At 37.5% G+C, this 22,909-nt stretch overlaps 5 protein-coding genes across 5 annotated transcripts; 3 read left to right on the top strand and 2 right to left on the bottom strand.

The window, feature by feature from the left end:
• The first annotated feature begins 952 nt into the window (after positions 1-952).
• LOC119082272 (uncharacterized MFS-type transporter YhjX-like) lies at positions 953-4,317 on the top strand. The gene is made up of 5 exons (XM_037191746.1): positions 953-1,221; positions 1,809-2,647; positions 2,731-2,820; positions 2,890-3,463; positions 3,539-4,317. The coding sequence occupies exons 2-5, from the start codon at positions 2,167-2,169 to the stop codon at positions 4,002-4,004; spliced, it is 1,611 nt and encodes a 536-aa protein (XP_037047641.1). The 5' UTR covers positions 953-1,221; positions 1,809-2,166; the 3' UTR covers positions 4,005-4,317.
• Positions 4,318-9,579: 5,262 nt separating this feature from the next.
• LOC119082278 (probable E3 ubiquitin-protein ligase DTX2) lies at positions 9,580-10,512 on the top strand. The gene is made up of 2 exons (XM_037191754.1): positions 9,580-9,672; positions 9,735-10,512. Exons 1-2 carry the CDS (start codon positions 9,640-9,642, stop codon positions 10,341-10,343), a joined length of 642 nt encoding a protein of 213 aa, XP_037047649.1. The 5' UTR covers positions 9,580-9,639; the 3' UTR covers positions 10,344-10,512.
• Positions 10,513-11,323: 811 nt separating this feature from the next.
• Positions 11,324-13,658, bottom strand: LOC119082274 (tubulin alpha-1 chain). Its single transcript, XM_037191748.1, has 3 exons — positions 13,470-13,658; positions 12,102-12,912; positions 11,324-12,032 (listed from the first exon to the last, which is right to left on the bottom strand). Exons 1-3 carry the CDS (start codon positions 13,470-13,472, stop codon positions 11,494-11,496), a joined length of 1,353 nt encoding a protein of 450 aa, XP_037047643.1. The 5' UTR covers positions 13,473-13,658; the 3' UTR covers positions 11,324-11,493.
• A 1,517-nt stretch (positions 13,659-15,175) lies between these two features.
• Positions 15,176-17,777, bottom strand: LOC119082269 (NHL repeat-containing protein 2). Its single transcript, XM_037191736.1, has 5 exons — positions 17,508-17,777; positions 17,117-17,440; positions 16,513-17,058; positions 16,087-16,451; positions 15,176-16,031 (listed from the first exon to the last, which is right to left on the bottom strand). The coding sequence occupies exons 1-5, from the start codon at positions 17,716-17,718 to the stop codon at positions 15,270-15,272; spliced, it is 2,208 nt and encodes a 735-aa protein (XP_037047631.1). The 5' UTR covers positions 17,719-17,777; the 3' UTR covers positions 15,176-15,269.
• Positions 17,778-19,806: 2,029 nt separating this feature from the next.
• LOC119082273 (sialin-like) lies at positions 19,807-22,410 on the top strand. Its single transcript, XM_037191747.1, has 9 exons — positions 19,807-19,950; positions 20,006-20,171; positions 20,232-20,351; positions 20,733-20,943; positions 21,168-21,242; positions 21,308-21,693; positions 21,749-21,891; positions 21,945-22,065; positions 22,125-22,410. The coding sequence occupies exons 1-9, from the start codon at positions 19,922-19,924 to the stop codon at positions 22,263-22,265; spliced, it is 1,392 nt and encodes a 463-aa protein (XP_037047642.1). The 5' UTR covers positions 19,807-19,921; the 3' UTR covers positions 22,266-22,410.
• Positions 22,411-22,909: the final 499 nt, after the last annotated feature.

A 22,909-nucleotide genomic window follows, 5' to 3' on the forward strand; every position in this document is an offset into this window, starting at 1 on the left:
TACGACGTGGATTAAATTTTGTTTCAGGTAAACAAATTTATGAATTCAAATCTTCCGGTAGATCGGCTAAGCTAAGGAATTTTAAACCAAAAATAGTGAATCTCTCATACGAAAATTTTTCGAATGTACAGCTTGAGCTTGATAGATGTCGTAGTTAAATTAGACAGATTAGATTAGAGTTTTGGTAGGCTTCTTCCTTTGAGAAGCAGGAACCCAGATGAAAGATGAATTTGGACTCACAGGTCACAGTCACAGGTCACAGGTCACAGTCACAGGTGAACAGATTTACGAATTAAAAGAAGTAGCTGATATCGCTAAAGGTGTCGACTGTCGTGGGTCTTCAAACAAGAAACTGTAATAATGGTGTTGAGCTATGCCATCTGATGACCATCTAATCAGATTTGTATGTTGCTCCTGCCACTGGCTGCAGATTTAGGTAGACGCTTCAGCTATATTCCACGGATTAGTTATTTAGAAAAGTAAAAGGAGAATAAGCGAATCTCTGTGAATTTAGAAGCTCGGTGAAACATTACCAGTTCCAGTTGACCATCAACATGTTAAACCAATTAAAAAATGGTTAACAGACATTGATTAACAGGCAAATTGGACGGGTTAAAATTCTTACTAAATTTGGCTCTGGAGTCCAGAGAAATTGATTGTGGATATAATTCACGATAACCGTATTCGAGTTTTCACGAAAGGTCTCATTGTTTTGCTATTTGCTCATGGAAAAATCACATACTTTATAACAAAGAAATACAATTCCAGTTGCGAATATCATCTAACTCAGACTATTCGCACCCGTCTTACTTCAAATTCGAAATGTTTCGGGAAAGACGCTGGAAAATGTCTTATAATACAATGTTTGCGTGTGTATACGCAACGTGAGAATACAACGGTTTCTATTTTCAATTTGAATGTGCGTATGTATTGAAGAATTTTCCTTCTTCAGTTGTAATATTCGTGAAGCCACATACAGCATTTAATATAGTGATCAAAAACATATTAGAATTACAATATATGCGCAGATGTGTTTAAGTTAAAAATGTGTAAACATCCAGTTTTCATTAACGTGAATGTAGAATATATTGTGAATCAATTTTATTCGTTCGGTATCAGCCAACTCGGTATCAGTAAGGTGTAAATTTATTTATTCACTTGGTTTCGTTGTTGGAGTTGGAGCCATATGAGCCACATTTTCGAGTTAGTGAATTTTATGTGGTAAGTGACATAGTACGTACCAGTAACCTGAAATGGACGTGTTTCTATTTTACTCTAAAACCAATTGAAAAGATTGTCTTAAAGTCGATGTTTTCATTCTTCAAGTGCTGCTCTGGCATATGTTTATTTCTTGTCCAGCTATAAATACACAACCGTTAATAAATAATTTCTGTTGAGTTTTATTTTCGGCTGATGAGATTCTGTGCATTTCGAATTCCGTATTTTTCAGACTTTGCGAACCGCAGATAAACTTTAAATTAATGTTAAACTCTCCAGCTTTTTATTATTTTTTTTTTTATTTTTATCACGGCTTGTTTTTATGCAAAAGATTATTCGGTTACACCGTTCAAGAGGATGGAATCGGACAACATCTTATATGTATGTGAATTTTATAATAGCTCTAATCACAAGAAAAAAATATGTTTTTTTTGCGTTCGAAACATTTTTTCCGGTTTAGAAAACTCGATTAATCGATTCTAACAGAACGAAAATAAATTAACATTCGAGGGGGATTTAGCTTATTATCTAATACTGATATCATGAATGAAATAACCAACTGTTGTGACAAGTTCTCTCTATTTTTTCAGACCAGACATACAGAAGTATATATTTTCTACAAAATCGTCACATAACATTATTTTGGAAAATCGTGTCGATACAGTTACGTCGGTGTATTAGTTAACGCAAAAAACTTGAATTTAATCAAGATTTAAGTTATTAACTACGGTATGGTATAATAATTTATCTGGCTAATAGATTTGCAGTTCATTTGATTATAACTGCCGTGACCTAGTACTTGACTGGAAAACGTGATATCCGAAAATATAAATACAGGAAAAAAAAGTGAAATGTGCTGTGCATTGAATTAGCCTTATCTACTTATCAATAGATTTTTTATAGTAAATTTTATTTTGCGTGTGTACAAGTGACGTGTTTGCGAATGAAATGGAACCCCAAGTGAGTGATCCAACGCGAAAAAGGAACCCCATTACACGAGCCATAGTTTGGCACTATAGCAACACGAAATGTACGATAAAACAGGCACAGTACGAAAAGGAAAAGTACCTAATTTCAACGGTTCGATTCAATCCATGGCTGTTGATGCCAGCTTCAATTATAGTGCAATTTTGTTGTGGCTCGTTGTATGCGTGGAGTGTTTTCAATGCTCCGATTGACGAAGCAATTTCCGGCGACAGCAAAGTGTCCCAAGCACCAGTCACTTTTTATATTGCTGTTGGTATGCTCGGCGTTGCGTCTGCTGTTATGGGTCCGTATTTAGAGCGAAATGGTCCGAGAAAAACCATCATGATCTCGTCGAGTTTATTCCTCGTGGCGAATATACTATCCGCAATTGCCATTTACTTAAAATACATTTGGCTGTTGTACCTAGGATTCGGGGTGATTGGTGGCTTTAGCATTGGACTCGGTATGTACAGTATCCGATTTGTAAAAGGATTAACATGCGTTACACTTCAATGAGAAATTATTGACAGGATATTTTACGAAAAGGTTATATTGCGCCTGTTTCATCCCTGCAGAAGTGGTTCCCTCATAAGAGAGGATTAGCAGGTGGATTTGCTGTATGTGGATTCGGAGCAGGTTATATTTTGCGGAAGGTTATTTGATACAAGCTTTTTCCTTTAATATCTCTTTCTGTGTGGTTTGCAGGTTCGATTGTAATCGGCAAAGTGATTTTACCTTTGATTCACACAGTCGGATTGCCACTTACGTTTATCGTACTTGGATCCTTATATTTTGTGGCAATGATGACTTCTGCCTTTATTTTCCGTGTTCCCCCTCCAGGCTATACGGTTATTACAACATCAGATACCGAGCGGAAAGCTACAGCACCACTAGTGCCCCAAAATTCAGAGATTAAACTAACGCTCAAGGAGTCCATAAAATCTATAGACTTTTGGTTCCTCTACGTGATCTTCTTCACGAACTCTCTATTCGGACTACTGGTTATTTCACGTCTGGCAGATATGATAACCAAATTGTATTTCCGAGAACCAAATGAAGCTTCCACAATTGTGTCCATTAACAGCGCATTGAATTTGATCGGCCGGTTAGTTTTCTCGACACTTTCGGATAAAATTGGAAGAAGAACTAGTTGTGTTATTATGCTGACGACACAGACAATTATTATCGCTACCTTTCCGATTTTCATGGAAGATAGAAACTATTGGTTGTTCCTCGGTTGTATGTTCGTCGTTTCAATGTGTTATGGTGGTGGCGTCGGGTATGTTTTTCCATAGTTTCTTTCTTGGCATAGTTATAACGAAAATTATTTTACATTTTTTGCATCAATTGATAGAATTATGCCAGCATTCTTAGCCGACCTGTTTGGAAGTCATAACATTGGTGTCTGCTTCGGAGTACTTATCACCGCATGGTCGATTGCCGGAACTGGCGGTGGGCTACTTTTTACCGCTATCTACAATCATCTGCTAACATCATTAGGATACACCACCGGCGACGCTTACCCGTTCATTTTTAATTCGTATTGGATATTGTCATTGGTAGTTTTTGGCCTGTTTTGTACACTTTTAATAAGGACACAACAGAAATATCGTATTCTCCCGCCCGTTGAAGGACAGTGGTACAGGTTTAGACTGTTTAAACGTGTGTACATCGTTAAGAGAGTATCGGTATGCCCTGAGATTGAAATTTTGAGTGTAGACGAATACGATCAATTGTGGGATAATTATCTGAAATCGCGGCATTTAGATGTCAACGGTGATGCAGTTGAATTGACGACACTAATTGATTCCAATAAGTGAGTTAAGAACTTCCGAAGACAAATTGTTAAAACTCTTGTTCATTGTTGTTAGGGTTTATAGAGAACGTTCGGATTATATTTCTTTCTAAATCAGTGATTTTATAGAGAGAAAATAAAGTTAGAAAATTGTTTTGTAAATAAATAAAATCAAAGAACAATAAATTATCATTTTAAGAAGTAATGTTCAACAAATACCTGAAACAAGTGCCGTTTAGCTTACGAACTTAATTTGAATTTGCATGATCTGTTACTATACTACATAAAAGTGAAACTTTCTATCTTTGTAATCGATAAAACAGAAAATAAATTTATTTGACAGTGAATTTCGTGAAGTCTATTTATGTCTTCAAGCATCTTCTTCACTTCACTGCTCCTAGCATTAACATAGCAATTATGCGATGTGATAGCTGCATTATTAACGCCAGCAATACTGAGAACAATTTGGAACCGTTTTTGCATAAATTCTGTGTAAAATTAAAAAAATCTGGTTTTTCTCGTACCATTTTTTACACACTAGAAGGTCAACGAATCTGCTACCCGGTGAAACTTTACGCTTCTCGGTGTGTTTGGGACTAAACCGACCTTTCCCGTTTCTCTTCTATATACTCATTGAAGAGTATAACCTGAAGTGAATCATAGCTCGCTGATCCATGAAGCAATCGTCTCCTCCTCGTCTTTTCTACCTCTTAACACATTCATTCCTGAGCCCAATACCACATTTGTCGTCTTAAGAGAAAGACGCACAGGGGTTTAGAAGGTCTACGGACTATCTGTGCAAGAAATGAAATTTCGTCCATTGATCCATCGTTCACTCAGAGTCTCAGCGTCAGTTTTTCACCATATTCAAGACTTCAACCGAGCTAAAACAGAACAATGAATACCACGAAAGAAGGCCATATTCTAAGTCCAAGTACGGTCAAATCCGCGTAAAAACGCAAGAGCGAATTAAACAAAAACAAAAAATTGTCCGAGTCTCGTTTATCCCTAGAGTACCTAGAGACACCGTTTCGTTCCGCTAAATTCAAAAACGTCGGAGTTCATCTTTACAATTCCCGTGAAATGTAAAGTGAAGACAAACACATTGGGGAACTCATCAGGGACGACAATGTGTGGTAGTTTTTCAATTTATATGCGTTCTACGGTAAGGTGGATAAATGTCAATCAAAGGAAAAACACAAGATCAGTCAACGTAACAATAGTCACCAATCGTTTGCGAACCATTACCCAACATTTTATTGAAAAACTATAAAAATATAAAATATAACAAAGAATAAAGCTGCGAGCGCACTTACACCGTTTAGCTCTCCGTTTACGTTTTAACAATGGAAAGTGGGAGGAGCTTCCATTGTTCACTCGTAAACGGAGTGCTAAACGGCGTAAGTGCGCTCGCAGCCTAAGGATCTGACCTTGAACATACATTCACTCGTTCACACATCATCCGGCACTTTATCCATTTCACTTCACTTTCACCCCGATTCTCACAACAAGAAAACAAAAACATAGCTAACGCCGACCCGTACGAAACACCTATTCGTATCAAAAGCCTTTAATGTGAAACTCTTCATTTCTCTTACTTCATTTTCTTCTCTGCTGAAAAACTATTCTCCCTTTAAAATCACTTACATTATCCACTCTTTGCCTTGTTATCATATACAACTAAATTGCCGGAGGCAATATAGACAGCCCCGTACGAAGACAAATTTCATAAATTCCTATTTAAACAGCTATATACCGCTATATTTACCTATATTTCACTGTAAATAAAAATTTCACAGAGGAATATTCCTATTTAAACAGCTATATACCGCTATATTTACCTATATTTCACTGTAAATAAAAATTTCACAGAGGAATATGCTATTATATAGCTCTATATGCCTGTATATAGCTCAATATAGCTGTATATAGGTATATATAGATGTCTGTATATGGAATCCCTAAAACCCCACACACATAACAAATTATTTCCATGTTAACAGAAACTCTCTAAGCATCATTTTTCCCAAGATATTTCTATTTTCCTAAAATCCAATATGGCCGCCGGAAGCCATTTTGTTAGGAGACCGGAAATAGTACCGACGCTTTACATTCGTTAATACCTTTCAAACAAAAAAAAATTCATGAAATTCGGTCAAACTTTACTCGAGATATTGTCAAAATACACCACGTTCACTGTACTTCCGAGTAGCCAGATAAGAGCTCACTCCAAGAGACCTAGCTCACGCTCCGGAGAACATAATTTCATAAAAAAAAAGTCCCTGATTGGTACGGTCAATACCTATCTAATAAAGCTAAAACAGACGAAATATGTTCAAATGTGGCCGACCTACAAGCAAAAACTGCTTGCCGCCCTGTGCCTGTTCCACACCAAGGGGTCTAACTCACGAGTCGGTCATCCGATTTCCATAAACTTTTTTTTTGTCGATCGGTATTGTAAATACCTTTTATTTGACGTATTACTTACAAGTGTAACGTTTAAATGCCCGGAGATATCTTCGAAAAACCGTAAAGCACTTATTGGGCCACAGCTCGGCGGGAGGGGTCCAATTCGACGTGTTACAAACGTATGCGTAAACCTATAAGACCCCAGTACTTCGTACGGGTCTAAACATTCACACTAAAACAAAAGAAAAAGAAACAATAACACTAGCAGCACAAATAAACAAAAGGACACTAAATCGCGAAGACCCAAAGACTCCCAGTGCGGAATTTTCGCAATCATGTTCATTTTCTTTGTAAGAAAGCAGTGTTACCCATTCTCTATGACTTTACGTCGAGTCTATATTCGTTTGAAATCTCTTGAAATTCCCTTTAAAATGAGCTACGACACGACCATATTGCTTTCCAGTCACAGATTTCAGAAAGCTTTAAATCCAATTTTTTAGACCCGTACGAAGTACTGGGGTCTTATAGGTTTACGCATACGTTTGTAACACGTCGAATTGGACTCCCTGAGTAAGGGGAAACCTATTGTGGTTGTCTAGAGATGCCAAATCCGCGAAAAAAAAATGTCCGTCTGTCCGTCTGTCTGTCTGCACGATAACTTGAGTAAAACGCATCCGATTTTGAAAATTTTGTTTTTTCCCGTTTGGTAATGTCAAAAGACAGGCTAAGTTCGAAGATGAGTGATTTTGGATCGACCCCTCCCGAGCTGTGGCCCAATAAGTGCTTTACGGTTTTTCGAAGATATCTCCGGGCATTTAAACGTTACACTTGTAAGTGATACGTCAAATGAAAGGTATGTACAATACCGATCGACAAAAAAAAAGTTTATGGAAATCGTGAGTTAGACCCCTTGGTGTGGAACAGGCACAGGGCGGCAAGCAGTTTTTGCTTGTAGGTCGGCCACATTTGAACATATTTCGTCTGTTTTAGCTTTATTAGATAGGTATTGACCGTACCAATCAGGGAAATTTTTTTTTATGAAATTATGTTCTACGGAGCGTGAGCTAGGTCTCTTGGAGTGAGCTCTTATCTGGCTACTCGGAAGTACAGTGAACGTGGTGTATTTTGACAATATCTCGAGTAAATTTTGACCGAATTTCATGAATTTTTTTTTGTTTGAAAGGTATTAACGAATGTAAAGCGTCGGTACTATTTCCGGTCTCCTAACAAAATGGCTACCGGCGGCCATATTGGATTTTAGTAAAATAGAAATATCTTGGGAAAATGATACTTAGATAGTTTCTGTTAACAAGGAAATAATTTGTTATGTGTATGGGGTTTCAGGTATTCCATATATGGACATCTATATATACCTATATACAGCTATATTGAGCTATATACAGGCATATAGAGCTATATAATAGCATATTCCTCTGTGAAATGTTTATTTATAGTGAAATATAGGTAAATAAAGCGGTATATAGCTGTTTAAATAGGAATTTATGAAATTTGACTTCGTACGGGGCTGTCTATATTGCCTCCGGCAATTTAATTGTATATGATAACAAGGCAAAGAGTGGATAATGTAAGTGATTTAAAAGGAAGAATAGTTTTTCAGCAGAGAAGAAAATGAAGTAAGAGAAATGAAGAGTTTCACATTAAAGGCTTTTGTTACGAATAGGTGTTTCGTACGGGTCGGCGTTAGCTATGTTTTTTTGTTATTTTCGTGATCATGGGACCATTCTGCAACGAACCTACCCGCAGGCCTTAAAAAACAAAATACTTTCTTCAAAACGCTACACCCTAATGAGCAGTGCTACGCTACACTTCAAGGTATGATTCAAAATCCTATACTCATTCATGAATCGGGATGGGTGCAAGCACTTCTAAGATTTAGTGTTTTTACGTTTAAAAAAAATAGTTGATCGACGGCAGGGCAGTTAAGGTAAGTTTCAATTCAGCGAGGCATTGTCGTTGTAAGCGTTTTCAAATGATTATTTTGACGAGTGGGAAGGCTATAGATCGATAAGGAGACGTGGAGATAGCATTATTTTTTACAAACATCTTTATTTGTCATTCTTCGTAATTTCTGAGTGAAATGCTATTAGTTTGAGCTTAAAGAATTATTGAACACATTCCTTGTCTTCGGCTCAAGCTATCTTGCCTTGGTCAAAATGAAAATGTTCCAGCAAGGACATAATTAGGTTAATATACATACCCAGGTGAAAATGAAAGTCTCAAAAGTTCGAAAAACGTAGTCTCATGGTCTCAAATCTATTGTCTTTTGAGACGTGAGACTACGTTTTTCGAACTTTTGAGACTTTAATTTTCACCCGGGTACGCTAGTGCGACAAAGGTGATAAATTATCTATGCAACGCGAAGCCAAGGTCTGGGGATATAACACCACGGCGCGAATGCGATAATATTCTAAAGTCATGCAAAACAATGACCAAAAATAAAACGCTATGCACCACTAAGCCATTTAAAGTAGTGTACCGTGCTGTTGTACACCCATCATAATATCGCTTATGTATGCCGTGTTCAATGAATACCAAGAAAATGGCAAATAAATCTTCTGGATTTATTCTGAAGAGATGGATTCAGTCGCAATTTCACTATCCCATTTTCCATTTGATTTATGGGTTTGTTCAAGGTAGCTCTCTAGCAATATCACACCAATTGTTTACAAAATTAGGAGGCTTAAAATCGTACAGTGTCCGCTTGTAAATTTCATACACTTCTAAAACAATGAAATTTACAAGCGGATACTGTAAGATTTTTGGCCTCCTAATTTTATAAACAATTGGTGTGAGAGCTAGAGCTAGAAAGCTGCCTTGGTTTGTTCCAAGTAATTGTAATAACGAATTTTCACTGGCCGAACGAGCATGATCCACAGAGATCGGTTTTCATTTAAATGTTGATTTATCTGGGCCTATTTTAAGGAATTCCTAAAAATTCAATAAATACAAATTTAGGAATTTTATTGAATTTTTTAAGAGACTTTCTGATGAAGTTTGTCAGTAATTTGACAATCCGTTTGGTCTTCGAACAGACCTATAAATAAATTCTACGAACCCATGTACATAATAAAAAGCAAACGCAGCATTTTATTTTCTTTTTGTTGATCTGTTCTCATTTTCTATTCCCCTTAATTCGGTCCTGCTAATATTTTACGATGAGCATGGTCTTTTCGCGGTAAAAAAAATGAAACTTGACTCATAATATTCTGTAGTTTTGACATATCGCTATCATGAATTTATTGGAACATTCAAAAACTTCGAATGTGAGTTTGAAAATAAATAATTTTTATTTCTAACGAAAACGATTTGTTTATTACTCTTCCAGATTGTTTGCACGTTGTCCCAGACAAAAATGTCGGAAAATTCTTCAACAGAAGATTGCCTAATTTGCTTCGATTCATTCGATAGTGACGATAAAAACTGGAGAGTTCTCTCCTGTGATCACAAAGTGTGTGTGCATTGCTACAACCGAATCAACATTACCAGAACGACAATGTCCGGAATCCGCCACAAGTCTCTCAAATGCCCGTTTTGCCAAATTACAACCGGTACGATTGTCGGCCTGTGCCCCGATGGAAATATGACAGTGAGGATTTTGAGATCGGATTGCGCAGGCTTTGAAGGCGTTGGGACGATTCAAATCCAATACTACATCAGTAACAGTGGCTACCGTTTGAACAGAATCGCATATTTACCCAATAATGCGGAAGGGCAGGAAATTTTGGAATTGCTGAAAATCGCCTGGGATCGACGTGTTGCATTCACAATTGGCACTAGTATTACAACAGGTGTGGAGAATACCGTGGTATGGAATATACACCACAAGACGAATCAGACGGGCGGTGTGGCATTTTTTGGATACCCGGATCCAACATATTTTCAAAGAGTCAAGTTGGAGCTGGAAGCTAATGGGGTTGTGTTGAATTCGAGTTAATAATTTGTGCTACTTTGAATGTTTTTGCCGTTGAAATGACGGATTTTAGCTGATTTTTTTTATTGCCAATGATTATGGACGCATAGAGGTTGAGATGGACGTAGATATAAAATTAGATTTTTTTAACGAACGGACTTTCTAACAAATAAATGTAATCGGATGATTTAATCTGAATTTTATTGATTGTCTTACGGGTCTACAATCAATGATGACAAATTAATGATGTAACCCTACTCGGGATAAGTTTTGCTTAACTTCGTTGCCCTCACCATTTTTTATTACGTTGTTGCCGCCTCGTAAAAATATCCTAATTTTTCTCTTCGTCTCAACAATTGGACTGAGAACTGAGACAGAACATATTGTTGGCAATTTGATGATCCTGATAGTATAAACTGAACTGAGCAATTGACAACTATCCCACACCACTTTACTTGCGTATAATTCTATTGATTGAAACCTAATCCATGATTGTCCATGATTAATGATTGTCTATCTCATGCAACGCAGTACTATACAAAAGAATGGTCAGGTCAAAGGCAAAGGCACTTAACATCTCTTTATGCGTTAGTATGCGGCACGAAAAGTTCTTGTGACTATTTTGACTACGTAATGAGGATCGTCCAAAGAAATATATTGGCTGTGGAATGTGTACGAGAATCACTCTAGTGGAGGTAGGGACTTTTATCTTTTCTCAAAAACGGATTTCTTTAAAACCTCTTAAAACTTTACTACATTTCTTGAAATCAATTTTTCGCAAATTCAAAGTTTCGTAAAGTTTTTACAAAAACTCTCAAAAAATCCCTATCTTCTCGTCTAAACACTTTTTTCATGAATTAAACGCTTACCTTGGTGATCTTATCCTTTCGACCGTTGCATGTTATGCTAAATAATTCTTCTTTCGCAGGCAATCTGACTTTTGACCTTACCATTCTTCACATAAGATGTATTCGCTACTCATCCTCGTTAAATGAAATAAAATGTTTTTGTCTTTCAGAAATTTAACTTGTTTAATTTAGCTTCTTTCTTGTCTTTTGCTAAGATTTTTTTTTTCTTCATTTTCAATTTACAAATATTTTCATAAATTAACCAGTGAACAGGACAAATTTCTGACATTCAGGAATGAAACTGAACAGCGTGCAAAACGGAATATTTAATATTCCTCGCCACCTTCGCCTTCACCCTCACCGGAGTCCATGCCGACTTCTTCGTAATCTTTTTCGAGAGCGGCCAAATCCTCACGGGCTTCGGAGAATTCACCTTCTTCCATACCTTCACCGACATACCAGTGAACGAATGCACGTTTGGCGTACATCAGATCGAATTTGTGATCGAGACGAGCCCAAGCCTCAGCAATGGCGGTGGTGTTCGACAACATGCAGACGGCACGTTGAACCTTAGCCAAATCACCGCCTGGAACAACAGTTGGTGGTTGGTAGTTGATGCCGACCTTGAAACCGGTTGGACACCAATCGACGAACTGGATGGTACGCTTAGTTTTGATGGTTGCAATAGCAGCGTTAACGTCCTTTGGAACGACGTCACCACGGTACAACATACAACAGGCCATGTATTTGCCATGACGTGGGTCACATTTAACCATTTGATTAGCTGGTTCGAAACAGGCATTGGTGATTTCAGCAACAGACAATTGCTCGTGATAGGCTTTTTCAGCTGAGATAACTGGGGCATCTGTGAAAATGAATTACGAGAAATTTATGAGTATCACAGCGTCGAAGTCAGCAGTTTCGATTAACTTACAGGTAACCAATGGGAAATGAATACGTGGGTATGGAACCAAATTGGTCTGGAATTCGGTCAAATCAACATTGAGTGCACCATCGAAACGGAGAGATGCGGTGATTGAAGATACAATTTGACCGATCAATCGATTCAAGTTGGTATATGTTGGTCGTTCAATATCCAAATTACGTCTGCAGATGTCATAAATAGCTTCGTTATCAACCATGAAAGCACAGTCAGAATGTTCCAATGTGGTATGGGTGGTCAAAATGGAGTTGTATGGTTCAACGACAGCGGTTGAAACTTGTGGTGCTGGGTAGATAGCGAATTCCAATTTGGATTTCTTGCCATAGTCAACGGATAAACGTTCCATCAAAAGTGAGGTGAATCCGGATCCGGTACCACCGCCGAATGAGTGGAAAATCAAGAAACCTTGAAGACCAGTACATTGATCGGCTAATTTACGGATTCTGTCCAAGACCAAGTCAACGATTTCCTTTCCGATGGTATAATGACCACGGGCGTAGTTGTTAGCGGCATCTTCTTTTCCGGTGATCAATTGTTCTGGATGGAACAATTGACGGTAGGTTCCAGTACGAACTTCATCGACGACTGTTGGTTCCAAGTCGACGAATACAGCTCGTGGAACGTGTTTGCCGGCGCCAGTTTCACTGAAGAAGGTGTTGAACGAATCGTCACCACCACCGACAGTCTTGTCTGATGGCATTTGTCCATCAGGCTGGATTCCGTGTTCCAAACAGTACAACTCCCAGCAAGCGTTTCCGATTTGAACGCCAGCTTGTCCAACATGGATTGAGATACATTCACGCTGTAGAAAGTAAATGAAAAAAAATTGAAATGTCTGCCGATTCAATTTGATTCAAATCGATGCGATGTGAAAGTAGTGCGAGTTCTCACATTCGGCAATCATTTATTCAAGAAAAAAGAAACCGGAAAGTAGGGAGCAATAAATGCTGGTATGACTCATCGTAAAATTTATTTCCATTTTTAGACTACACAATGCCACACGCCATGAATTGAATCAATTCAAAATGGCGCATGCGTAATTTCTTTTAATAAAGAACATTACATACTGAAACTGCGGGTGTGGCATAGAAGAAATCTGAAAATTGTGCATCTGATACATTTTCACACGAATCTGAATAATTTACGGAGAAATTGATTTGAATTTCTTCCGATTAATCATTTCACGAAAAGAAAAGCGTCCAGAATGTACGAAACAATGGGCAGCTGCTTAGCCGGCCATTGAGGAAAAAATGAAAATCACATAAAATCAAACGAAAATGAAGCCGAACATAATTTAGTTTTCACAGCACAAATTCACAGTAGAAATAATCGAGAAAAAAATCGTTGAAATATTCTTACCATTTTGAATTGGGTTTCTTTTTACTTTGCAAAGAACAGGAAAAAATTGGTTTTTTTATTGGAATTAGTTCCGTACGTTTAACACAACCAGTAATGTGGTCCGCCAAACTGTAATTGAGTAAAATTTCACAGAGCAGTCATATTTATAGGCTGTGTGCCGTCATGCGCAACGCCTCTCTCGATCATTTCGGATTGGTTGAAAATGTCGTTACGAATTCTTTTCTACGGTGGTTTGGTTTCGTTTTGTTTGCTTCGGAGAGTTTTTTAAATGGTGAGAGTTTTTGTTTATGTGGTACGTAAATTGTATACGTACAAATGGAAGAATTATACTTTTGCTTCAAGGGCGTACCATGAATATAAGAAATATGAGTGAATTCATGGAATGGGCAAGTTGAATTTAGCCTTGTTCTACTGTGGATTACTACGTCACTGCCTAGCATGGTACGATGGTACGAAAATCGAATTGGTTTCTCTCCCAATTTTTAACTGTTTTTTGTCATGCAATCTGCTTCATTTATTTGAAGAAGAAAAAAACCCTAACTGAATCCGAATGTGAAAAACAGTATACAGTATATAGGAGGCACAAAAAATTGAATAACTCCAGGAATAACTTTTACCTAAAACATTCTACCCTTTTACACATGATGGTTTATGCATAGAAAAATCAAATATAGAACACGCACAGCCTTATGATGATATCATATTGCCGGATTTGGTTTCCTGCAAAATACGATCAAATGACAAATATTTTCTCATCGAATGAGCATAATGTTTATCGCAAATGAATATATTTTGAGTCATCAAATGTAAAGTATTGTGTTCTGGTAATGTGGGAGAACCAGTTTAACCATATGGTGCGAGGTCTCATGCAATTTAAGATCCATAATTGGAGACGTTGTATTTACCGACCGAAAAATCTTGATTTTCTCTCTCTACACAAACTTTATATAATTCGGCGCAACTATTATCCAAATTAGGTGAAACTTATGATTTAACTCCAGACATCCACATTCATAGTCTGCTTTCAACGCCTTTATAAAAGTTGTTCCTACTTCGTAGTCAAACACAGAAATCGATGCAATGCACCAATAACTATACATACTCATATTCGAGCTGCATAACTGTTTCACGATTTACCACACTTGTAATGTGGAATTTTTTTAGCCCATCACAATAACGTCTATTTGAAAAATAGATTTTATTTTAAAAGATGGGTCATTGACTCGAAAGTTGCTTAGACGAATTGTGTATATGGTACGGTATGCATCGAAGATTCATTTTTTGTATCGGATATTCGGAGCATCAAGCCATCAATGTACATTTTATTGAAGAAAAAAAAAGCCCTAATCGCATGCTCCGAGGATTACCATGAAAATTTTGTTGATCAAAAGTAATGCGCCTACCTATAAATCACGTCATTCGTTCAATGAATAAATCTCTTAGCTGTAGGTGTTAAAGTTTTTGTTTTTCACTTGGGCTCAATGTCGTTTCGTTTACTTCTTAATAAGTGAACTGAAAAAAAAAATGGAAAGAAACTCTCCATTTGCTTAAGAGTGTTGACTGGTTGAAGAATATTAAATGGAACTTGCGATGCTCATTTATGCTTGATTATGCTTGACTTATACTTACCATTAATTTCAATTGATTATAGGTCCATAGATAGTTGCCGTTGCGATGCGAACAACGGGAGAAGGATTAATCGAAAGTTGAATTTAAAAAATTTATTTGAGCCTCTGACAAATTTAACAAACATCACGAAAAGAAACCATTAGGCTCTACTTCACTTAAACCACTGCCATTTCATTGCAGCCGCACATAATCACGCGAGACGTTGATAACAAAATTTTTGTTAACCGAATCTAGTCCATCTTCATCATCAAATGTGACGGGAATTTGTAGAGCAAATCGCTTCGAAAAGCATACGTCTGCTGCGCACAGGTTTAGTTGAAACGATACAATTATGTTGTCAGATAAGCATCCAGATGCTACTTCAAATTCTAAATACAGAGGCTGATTAGGTTCGAATTGCGAACCGTTGCCATTTTTAATCGACCATCGTTCATTCAATGGCTTAATTGACCATTTCTGCGGAGCTCCGGTTGTAAAACAAATCCCGGATGATAAATGAAACGAAACAGTGAATGAGATGTCACCACCTCGTGTTTTCAGTTTCAAGTCTTTCGCTGCTTTGATGATTTGTTCATCAACATTAGGTTTAGGCACTGAGTTTGTGTTGAAGTTAATTTTCCACGGTTTGGAAATCATTGTTTTCAAGTCAACCAGTTCAATCGAATGGTTGTTGGTGTTGGCCACGTACAAAAAATCCCCAGTCGGATTCAGACATAATCCACCCGGTTCGTTGAAAACCATCACATCTTTCGATTCTTCCACAATGTTACATGTCTCGCAGTGATTCGATGTCACGTCAATTCGTTTTATTTTGTGATTGTAGGTGTCTGCAACATACACAAGATTTTCCTTCGAACTGAAGCACACTCCCAATGGATGTTGCAGTTTGGCAGCCACACCCTTTCCGTCAACGTCGCCGAATGCGAACAGATTCTGAAACAGAGAACTGATGACTCATTTCTAGTCGACCAGGTTGAAGAGAACCTACTCTAGGATTTCGATCGCCACCTGCTACTGCCAGCACTTTACCGTCCACTAAAGATAGCTTTCGTATGCATGAACTCTCACTGTCGGCAATAAACATTTCATCAGCACCACCAATGCTTAACCCTGAAGGTTGGGCAAATGCGGCATTGTGTGGATACGAATTGTTTCGATTCTCCTCAGCGCCATTCCCAGCGATCACGACTACAGTGCCAGCTGAATATTTTTTAAACTTCCACCATATCACGTCATCAATACAAACGGCCCAAATTTGATGGGTGCCAGCTGCAGCGACCAGAACAATATCCTTTTTTGCAATTGATTCGTCGTCCAAATGAAATGACATGTCCATGTCGCGTGTTTTGTAGACTGAAATGAAATGTTTACCCTGAAGACAAGTAGCTGGGTAATTGTACCACACAAGGCGTACCTGCAACATCCCATGGAGATGATATTTCCTGTTCAGTTCCGATTTTACCACCAACGCGATCATTTCCTTGCACCCCAATACCAGCAATAGTTGAAACTGATTTTCCTTTTAGGTCGATTCGCCGTACAGCATGATTTTCCGTATCAGCAACGAATAAAATATTTTCACTGAGAAATGACACTCCTTGCGGTGAGTTGAACTTAGCTGATAGCAAATCTCCATCCACAAAGCCCGGCTGCTTTCCGCCAATTTTGTGTAAAACTTCTCCGGCAGCTGACACAATAATGACTCGATGATTTCCCGAATCGGATATTGCGTACAGTTCAGGTGTTTCATCATTTGCATTAGACTTGGAGCAGGCTATTTTACCAGGGAATTTTAAATTTGAATTCGGTGTCAATAAATCAGCTGCAGGATTCAAAGGCAATTGGTGGTTCTTGATGGCATTTTGATCTTTGTAGAATTTCATTGTAGTCGCAACATACTTTTCCAAAGTTTCGAAATTTCCTTCACCCATCGTCACAAAGAGTGGATTACCTCTTGGACCTGAACGAAATTGATGAATTGAAGAGCATTGAACCATTGACGATTGACTCAAAATTACCTAAAATAATTAAAGTTGGCCAGCAAACCACTTTCAAGTCAATCCACATCGACTGATGATTGTCGTTCACAACTGGATGGGTTATGTTGTACCGTTGAACTGCTGACAAAATATTGGCCGAGTCTTTCTCGTTGTCAAACTTGGCCGAATGAACACCTATCACCACCAAACCATCTTCCACCGAATACGAATCCTCAATTTTCTTTAAATCGGGTAGAATATGCATGCAATTGATGCAGCAGTAGGTGAAAAAATCGAGTATCACCACTTTGCCGCTAAGTAAATCTCTGTTCAGCGGCTCCAAGACATTAAACCAGTCCAAATCTAAGTGGAAGATATTGTCACTACAGATTTGCGTCAGATATTCAGAAATTGAATGCAACACACAAACCTTCCTTAAAGTCATTGATGGGTTCGTGTTGTGAATCAGCCCGTTTTAGGTAGTTGATCAGGATTTCATTTTGTTCGTCACTTGTTAGATTTTCATGCGACAACGCTTCGTTCAATAAATTACACTCGTATGCCAACAGATCGATCATATCATAGTCACTTTTATCGTCGTCCATGCTTGCGTCAAATAGTTTTTTGAAAAAACTCAACATAAATATTGAAAACCGAGATTTGTTTTGCTTTTGGAAATGATCTCATTCATGTCACTTTTGTCATGTTCGGCTGAAGTTAGCTGCGAGATAAATGTCAGCTGATGCTATCAACAACTGAAGGCGCTATTATTCAATATTGTTCAAGAAAATTCAAACTAAGACGTTTCTACAACTCATGAACTCTACCGAGAATCTCATGCGGTACACTAAAGAGAAGATGGTTCTGAACTCGAACTCAGCCGTAATTCCATGGAAAGAGAATCTCTTATCTTATACTCTTATCAATGAGTAGTTAAAAACAGGTGAACGCATACATACCGGGCCGATCTCTCAGGAGATCGGATGAGGAACGTCCAATATGGTGACTTTCTCATACTGAGATCTTTTGAATGTGTAGTTTGACCATGTATATCGTAGTTAATCAGACTGTACGCCAGCTGATGGTCAGTTCTTTGTGTGTTTGTCCTTTTACGACTTATCTGGTTGGCCCAGCGTAATATATGAAGCATATAAAGATTGAAATATATAATCAAGTCGGAGTCGGAGTCCAACCTCAGCTGTTATTAGTTTAGGCGTGATCCGCTAATAGTTTGTATAGATTTGTTCCAAGGCCATACGAATTGTAAAATTTCATCCATAGAGACATAACCTCATCAACATTTATATCAAATGAAAATTCGTGTTTGAAGTTACTTGTAACAAGCCTATAGGAGAATGGAGTTTAGAAACTATGGGTAAAATCTATAGGTTTGTTTCAAGTAACGGTAAACACGAACTTTGACAACCCGAACAACAACAATTTCATCCATAGCAACGTCGCTTACGTGATATTTCATACAAATCGAGCAATGTCGCCTTTTACAATTTAGTACTTTTCTTCATAAAAATACTGCTGTCACTGAATAATTTTTTCATGAACAAACTTCACTGCTGTGACATTTCATGGGAATGAATCAATGTGAAGTTGTTACACAAAAAAATAGTCCAGTGGGATTGAAGTACTATAAAAACATGTGGCGCCTCTACAGACCAACCGACAAGGCGAATTATGCCATTTGTTATCGGTTCTGTAGTGAAAATAAGCGACGAGCACTGTCCGAACCGTTTTCTAGATAGATGGCGCTGTCATTTTGAAACATGTTTGGATCAAGGTAAATATAGTGTGGAAGTAATGTCATATATAACCGAATCAGGAGTGCGGTGGTAAGAAAGTTCCATAGAGACATCATCTTCTCCCTTAAAAACAAAGAATGTAATAGAAATGCGGGCCATCTGTTGTGAGATAGCAAAAATATTTTGTGAAATACATATAAATCATAGTCAACTATTTAAAAAAAAGATGTCATTGGCATCGTACTTTACTTATGTGCTAAGCCGCGCGTTTGAATGGCATTACCTCTACACTATATCTACGTTAGTTTGGGTGCCCATGTAGTTTTTGGGTGCCGATCAGCGCAAGTATAATTCTATGGACAAAACTAATGAATTAAATGATTTGCTATATAATATGAGTACGAAGGAACATATTCACACATTCAAAATAATTGCGGACTGTCAACTTACGGCACCCTGGACTTTACTTAAATAGTCGTGGAATGCCTCCAAATAAATTTCTAAAAATCTAGAATTCAGTTTTGGATTTTTAGAAATTTATTTGGAGGCATTCCTCGACTATTTAAGTAAAGTCCAGGGTGCTGAAAGTTGGCAAGCCGCAATTAATTTCAATGTGCAGCGTTTGTCAGCACTTAAGATAAACAATACCACTTCAACTGCAAACAAAAGCAAGGCCTTTTGAAAATTTAATTTCTTTTAAGTGATTCCCCTCGCTTTCGTCTAAATCGTTTTGGTCGTTTCAAATGCTACAAATTTCTGATTTCAACAAACATAACGTTCAAATACTTTTAATTAGTATCCCCATCATGTTCAAAATTCACCATAATCTAATCCTCTATTATTTTATTATACCAATACTACCAGTTAAATGTTCCAATTTTAATTGTCTCCATTATCTTGTAAACGAAATTCATGAGATAATACTGAGAGGTAAATACTCATCTTATACTTGATAAAACACTTAGTTTAACACTTAGTCTACAGCCTTTCAGTCTGAACCGTTTTCTAGAGAGATTTAGACGGTTTAACAATTTTTTTTATTCAATTGTAATCAGAGTAATTAAAACCGGATACAGCGTTTAAATTAAATATGGGGGAAGACCACATAGATCATAACAGGTTGATTTCCAAGATGTTGTTGCAGAAAGTATCATTTTCAAAAATTTATTTCAAGTTCTGTCTATCGTGAAGTAGAACCGCTTAATTGGATGTTTTGGAAGAAAAGACGTTACATCGTCGTTTTACTAGCATTTTTAGGGTACTTTTCCAGTTATTCGCTGAGAGTAAATTTGAGCGTGGCCATAGTGGTAATGACTGCGAAAGATGAAACAGGTGTCAATGTATTTACAACCTCAATTGCCTCAAATCGCAGGCAGATTCATCTAAGTTGGTTATTCTAGGAACGATACTTCGAATGGAATACACAGGAACGAGGACTAATCTTAAGTTCGTTCTATTGGGGCTATATTTTAACGCAGTTCATTGGAGGCATTTTTGCTAAACGTTTCGGAGGAAATCTGGTGTGTGTGTTTACCACTCTTATCACTTAAATGAACGGTGTAATGAAGTCGGTTATTGACTTGATATTGATTGTATTATGATTGATTGGTGTTTTGCACTGCAGATATCATATTAACTAATCGCTACTGCATGTCTCATTCAGCGATGTGATCAGTGTGTGTATAGGTTTGTTTAAAAAAAAAAGAAATCAACTTTAATTACTCCGCTTCCTTCAAGTGTATCGACCAATTAGCTCAATATTAGCAAGATCGGTAGCTATAATAATAGGCATTATACAGCCGTCGAAGTTAAAGCGCAGTAAAATACAAAGAGAACCTTACACCTACAACTAATACTACTACTCAAAACGATAAATACAATTCTATCTGACCTTGTAACAGATCTTGGGCATAGGCATAGGAGTGCCAGCTGTATTATCGTTACTCACACCATGGCTCGGTACAACTGTAACTGCAATGGTTGTGATTCGTGTACTGCAGGGATTATTTGGTGGGGTAACATTTCCTTGCATTCATGATATATGGTACCGTTGGGCACCAACTCCGGAACGGTCGAGAATGACTTCAATTGCATATGCTGGCATGTTTATAGGTAAAATGATTGGATTTATTCTGAACAGCTATTATTAAACCTATTTAACCTGTAAATGACGAAATCATTAGGTGCCAATGATAGGCACTTGTGGTGTCATCACAACGCCCGAGAAATTCTTATCTGAAATTCTGAGCAAACATTTTCTTGAGTAGTTTCCCCTCTTGTATCGATTCATTCGAAATTCGTGTTACTAAATACTAAAATCTTTTATGTTTGACCAGGAACTGTCGTAACTATGCCGACTAGTGCATATCTAGCCACTTCGTTAGGATGGGAAAGCGTGTTTTACATATTTGGTTAGTGGATCAATGCTAATTTATGCTGACTTACAAACTTACAATCAACTATTCTGTTTCGAAAGGTGGTCTTGGTGTTCTCTGGCATATTGTATGGATTATAGTAGTACGGTCAGCTCCAAACAAGGATCGATTTATTTCAGACGATGAACTACAGTACATTGAAAACACGGTTAGCGTTGAAGTGAAAGAAAAGCGAGTTATTCCATGGCTATCGATAATAACTTCGAGACCAGTACTAGCTATCACTGTTGCACAATTCGCATTGAATTGGGGTTATAATACAATGCTCACTCAAATGCCATCGTTTTTAGCAGACACTCTAAATTATGATCTGGGAAGCTCTGGATTTTTATCTGGAGCGCCTTACCTTACCATGGGAATATTAGTTTCTATTGCAGGATTCTTGGCAGATATGTTTATTAATAAAAGATGGCTAACGATTACACAGGTGAGAAAATCGACTGTAGCGACTTGCATACTTTATGTCTCATAATTTACATTAGGTTCGGAAATATTTTGTCAGCGTTTCGTCGTTGGTACAAGCAATTTGCATGATAATGGCTGGTTTTCTCGTCGATCCCGTATGGAGCGTAGTTCTAATAATACTTAGTGTTGGTACAGGTGGATTTGTAACGTGTGGATACTCGTCAGTAAATTTTAAATAACTAATTAGATCATGTGAACAAAAAGTATTTTCAGCGTCAATCCACTTGATATTGCACCGGATTTCGCAAGCGTGGTTTTAGGATTCTCGAATACATTTTCTTGTTTAACGGGTATTATTAGCCCTATACTCACAGGGGTGCTAGTTCAGAATCAGGTATTAAAATAACCAATGGAAAATAGTCCTGTTCAATTACTTAGCCACTTTTGGTTCAGGACATCGACGAATGGCGCATCGTATTTTACATTTCCGGTGGTATCCATGTTGTTGGAAGCGTAATTTATTGGTTCTGGTGTTCTGGAGAAATACAGCCATGGTCAGCCACTAAAAAAATTGATGAAAAAAGCGAAGAATAACTCCATCCACATACGGATAATGACTTGGATAATACCGTACAACACTGGAAATTTGTCCTAATAAACTTTCTTTCATCTGTGAAGCTGATCACACCTTTCTCAAATAATTTTTATTTCAGTCTTAATTTCATGCAGCAGAAAACCCTTGTAATTAGTGCAACTGCACTTTACTTTTGCTTAATTATGCCGAAAATAAGAGATCTGGTGACTTTCTACATATGACGAACCAGAAGATATTAGAAACATATACCGATAATTGATATTAAGCACTTTCGTTGTCTTAAGTACGCAACGCACGCTCGAAAAATTGAATTTCATACACGAATGATAAGATTCGATTGTTTTCGAAAATACTTTTAACCGAGAGCTACTGAGACAATTTCGTTTTAGACGAAACCTGTATCACGACCTGCATTACTGTGCTATGATACTAATGACGTTTGAAGAGTTCGACGTGTAACGTAGCGATTTGAAATATCTTTATCTTATGAAAGTATATCATAAGAAGATATTGAAAGTCGATTGAATCGTTAGAAGATAACATTGAGTGGCACTTAGATGATACACCAACTTAACGCAGGGTGTGCAAAATAAATAGAATTGATTGCGTTTCAGTCGGTACGGCTTTCGAGAGTTTTTGACGG

This window comes from Bradysia coprophila, unplaced genomic scaffold (genome assembly GCF_014529535.1).
Source record: "Bradysia coprophila strain Holo2 unplaced genomic scaffold, BU_Bcop_v1 contig_415, whole genome shotgun sequence".
NCBI lineage: Eukaryota > Metazoa > Arthropoda > Insecta > Diptera > Sciaridae > Bradysia > Bradysia coprophila.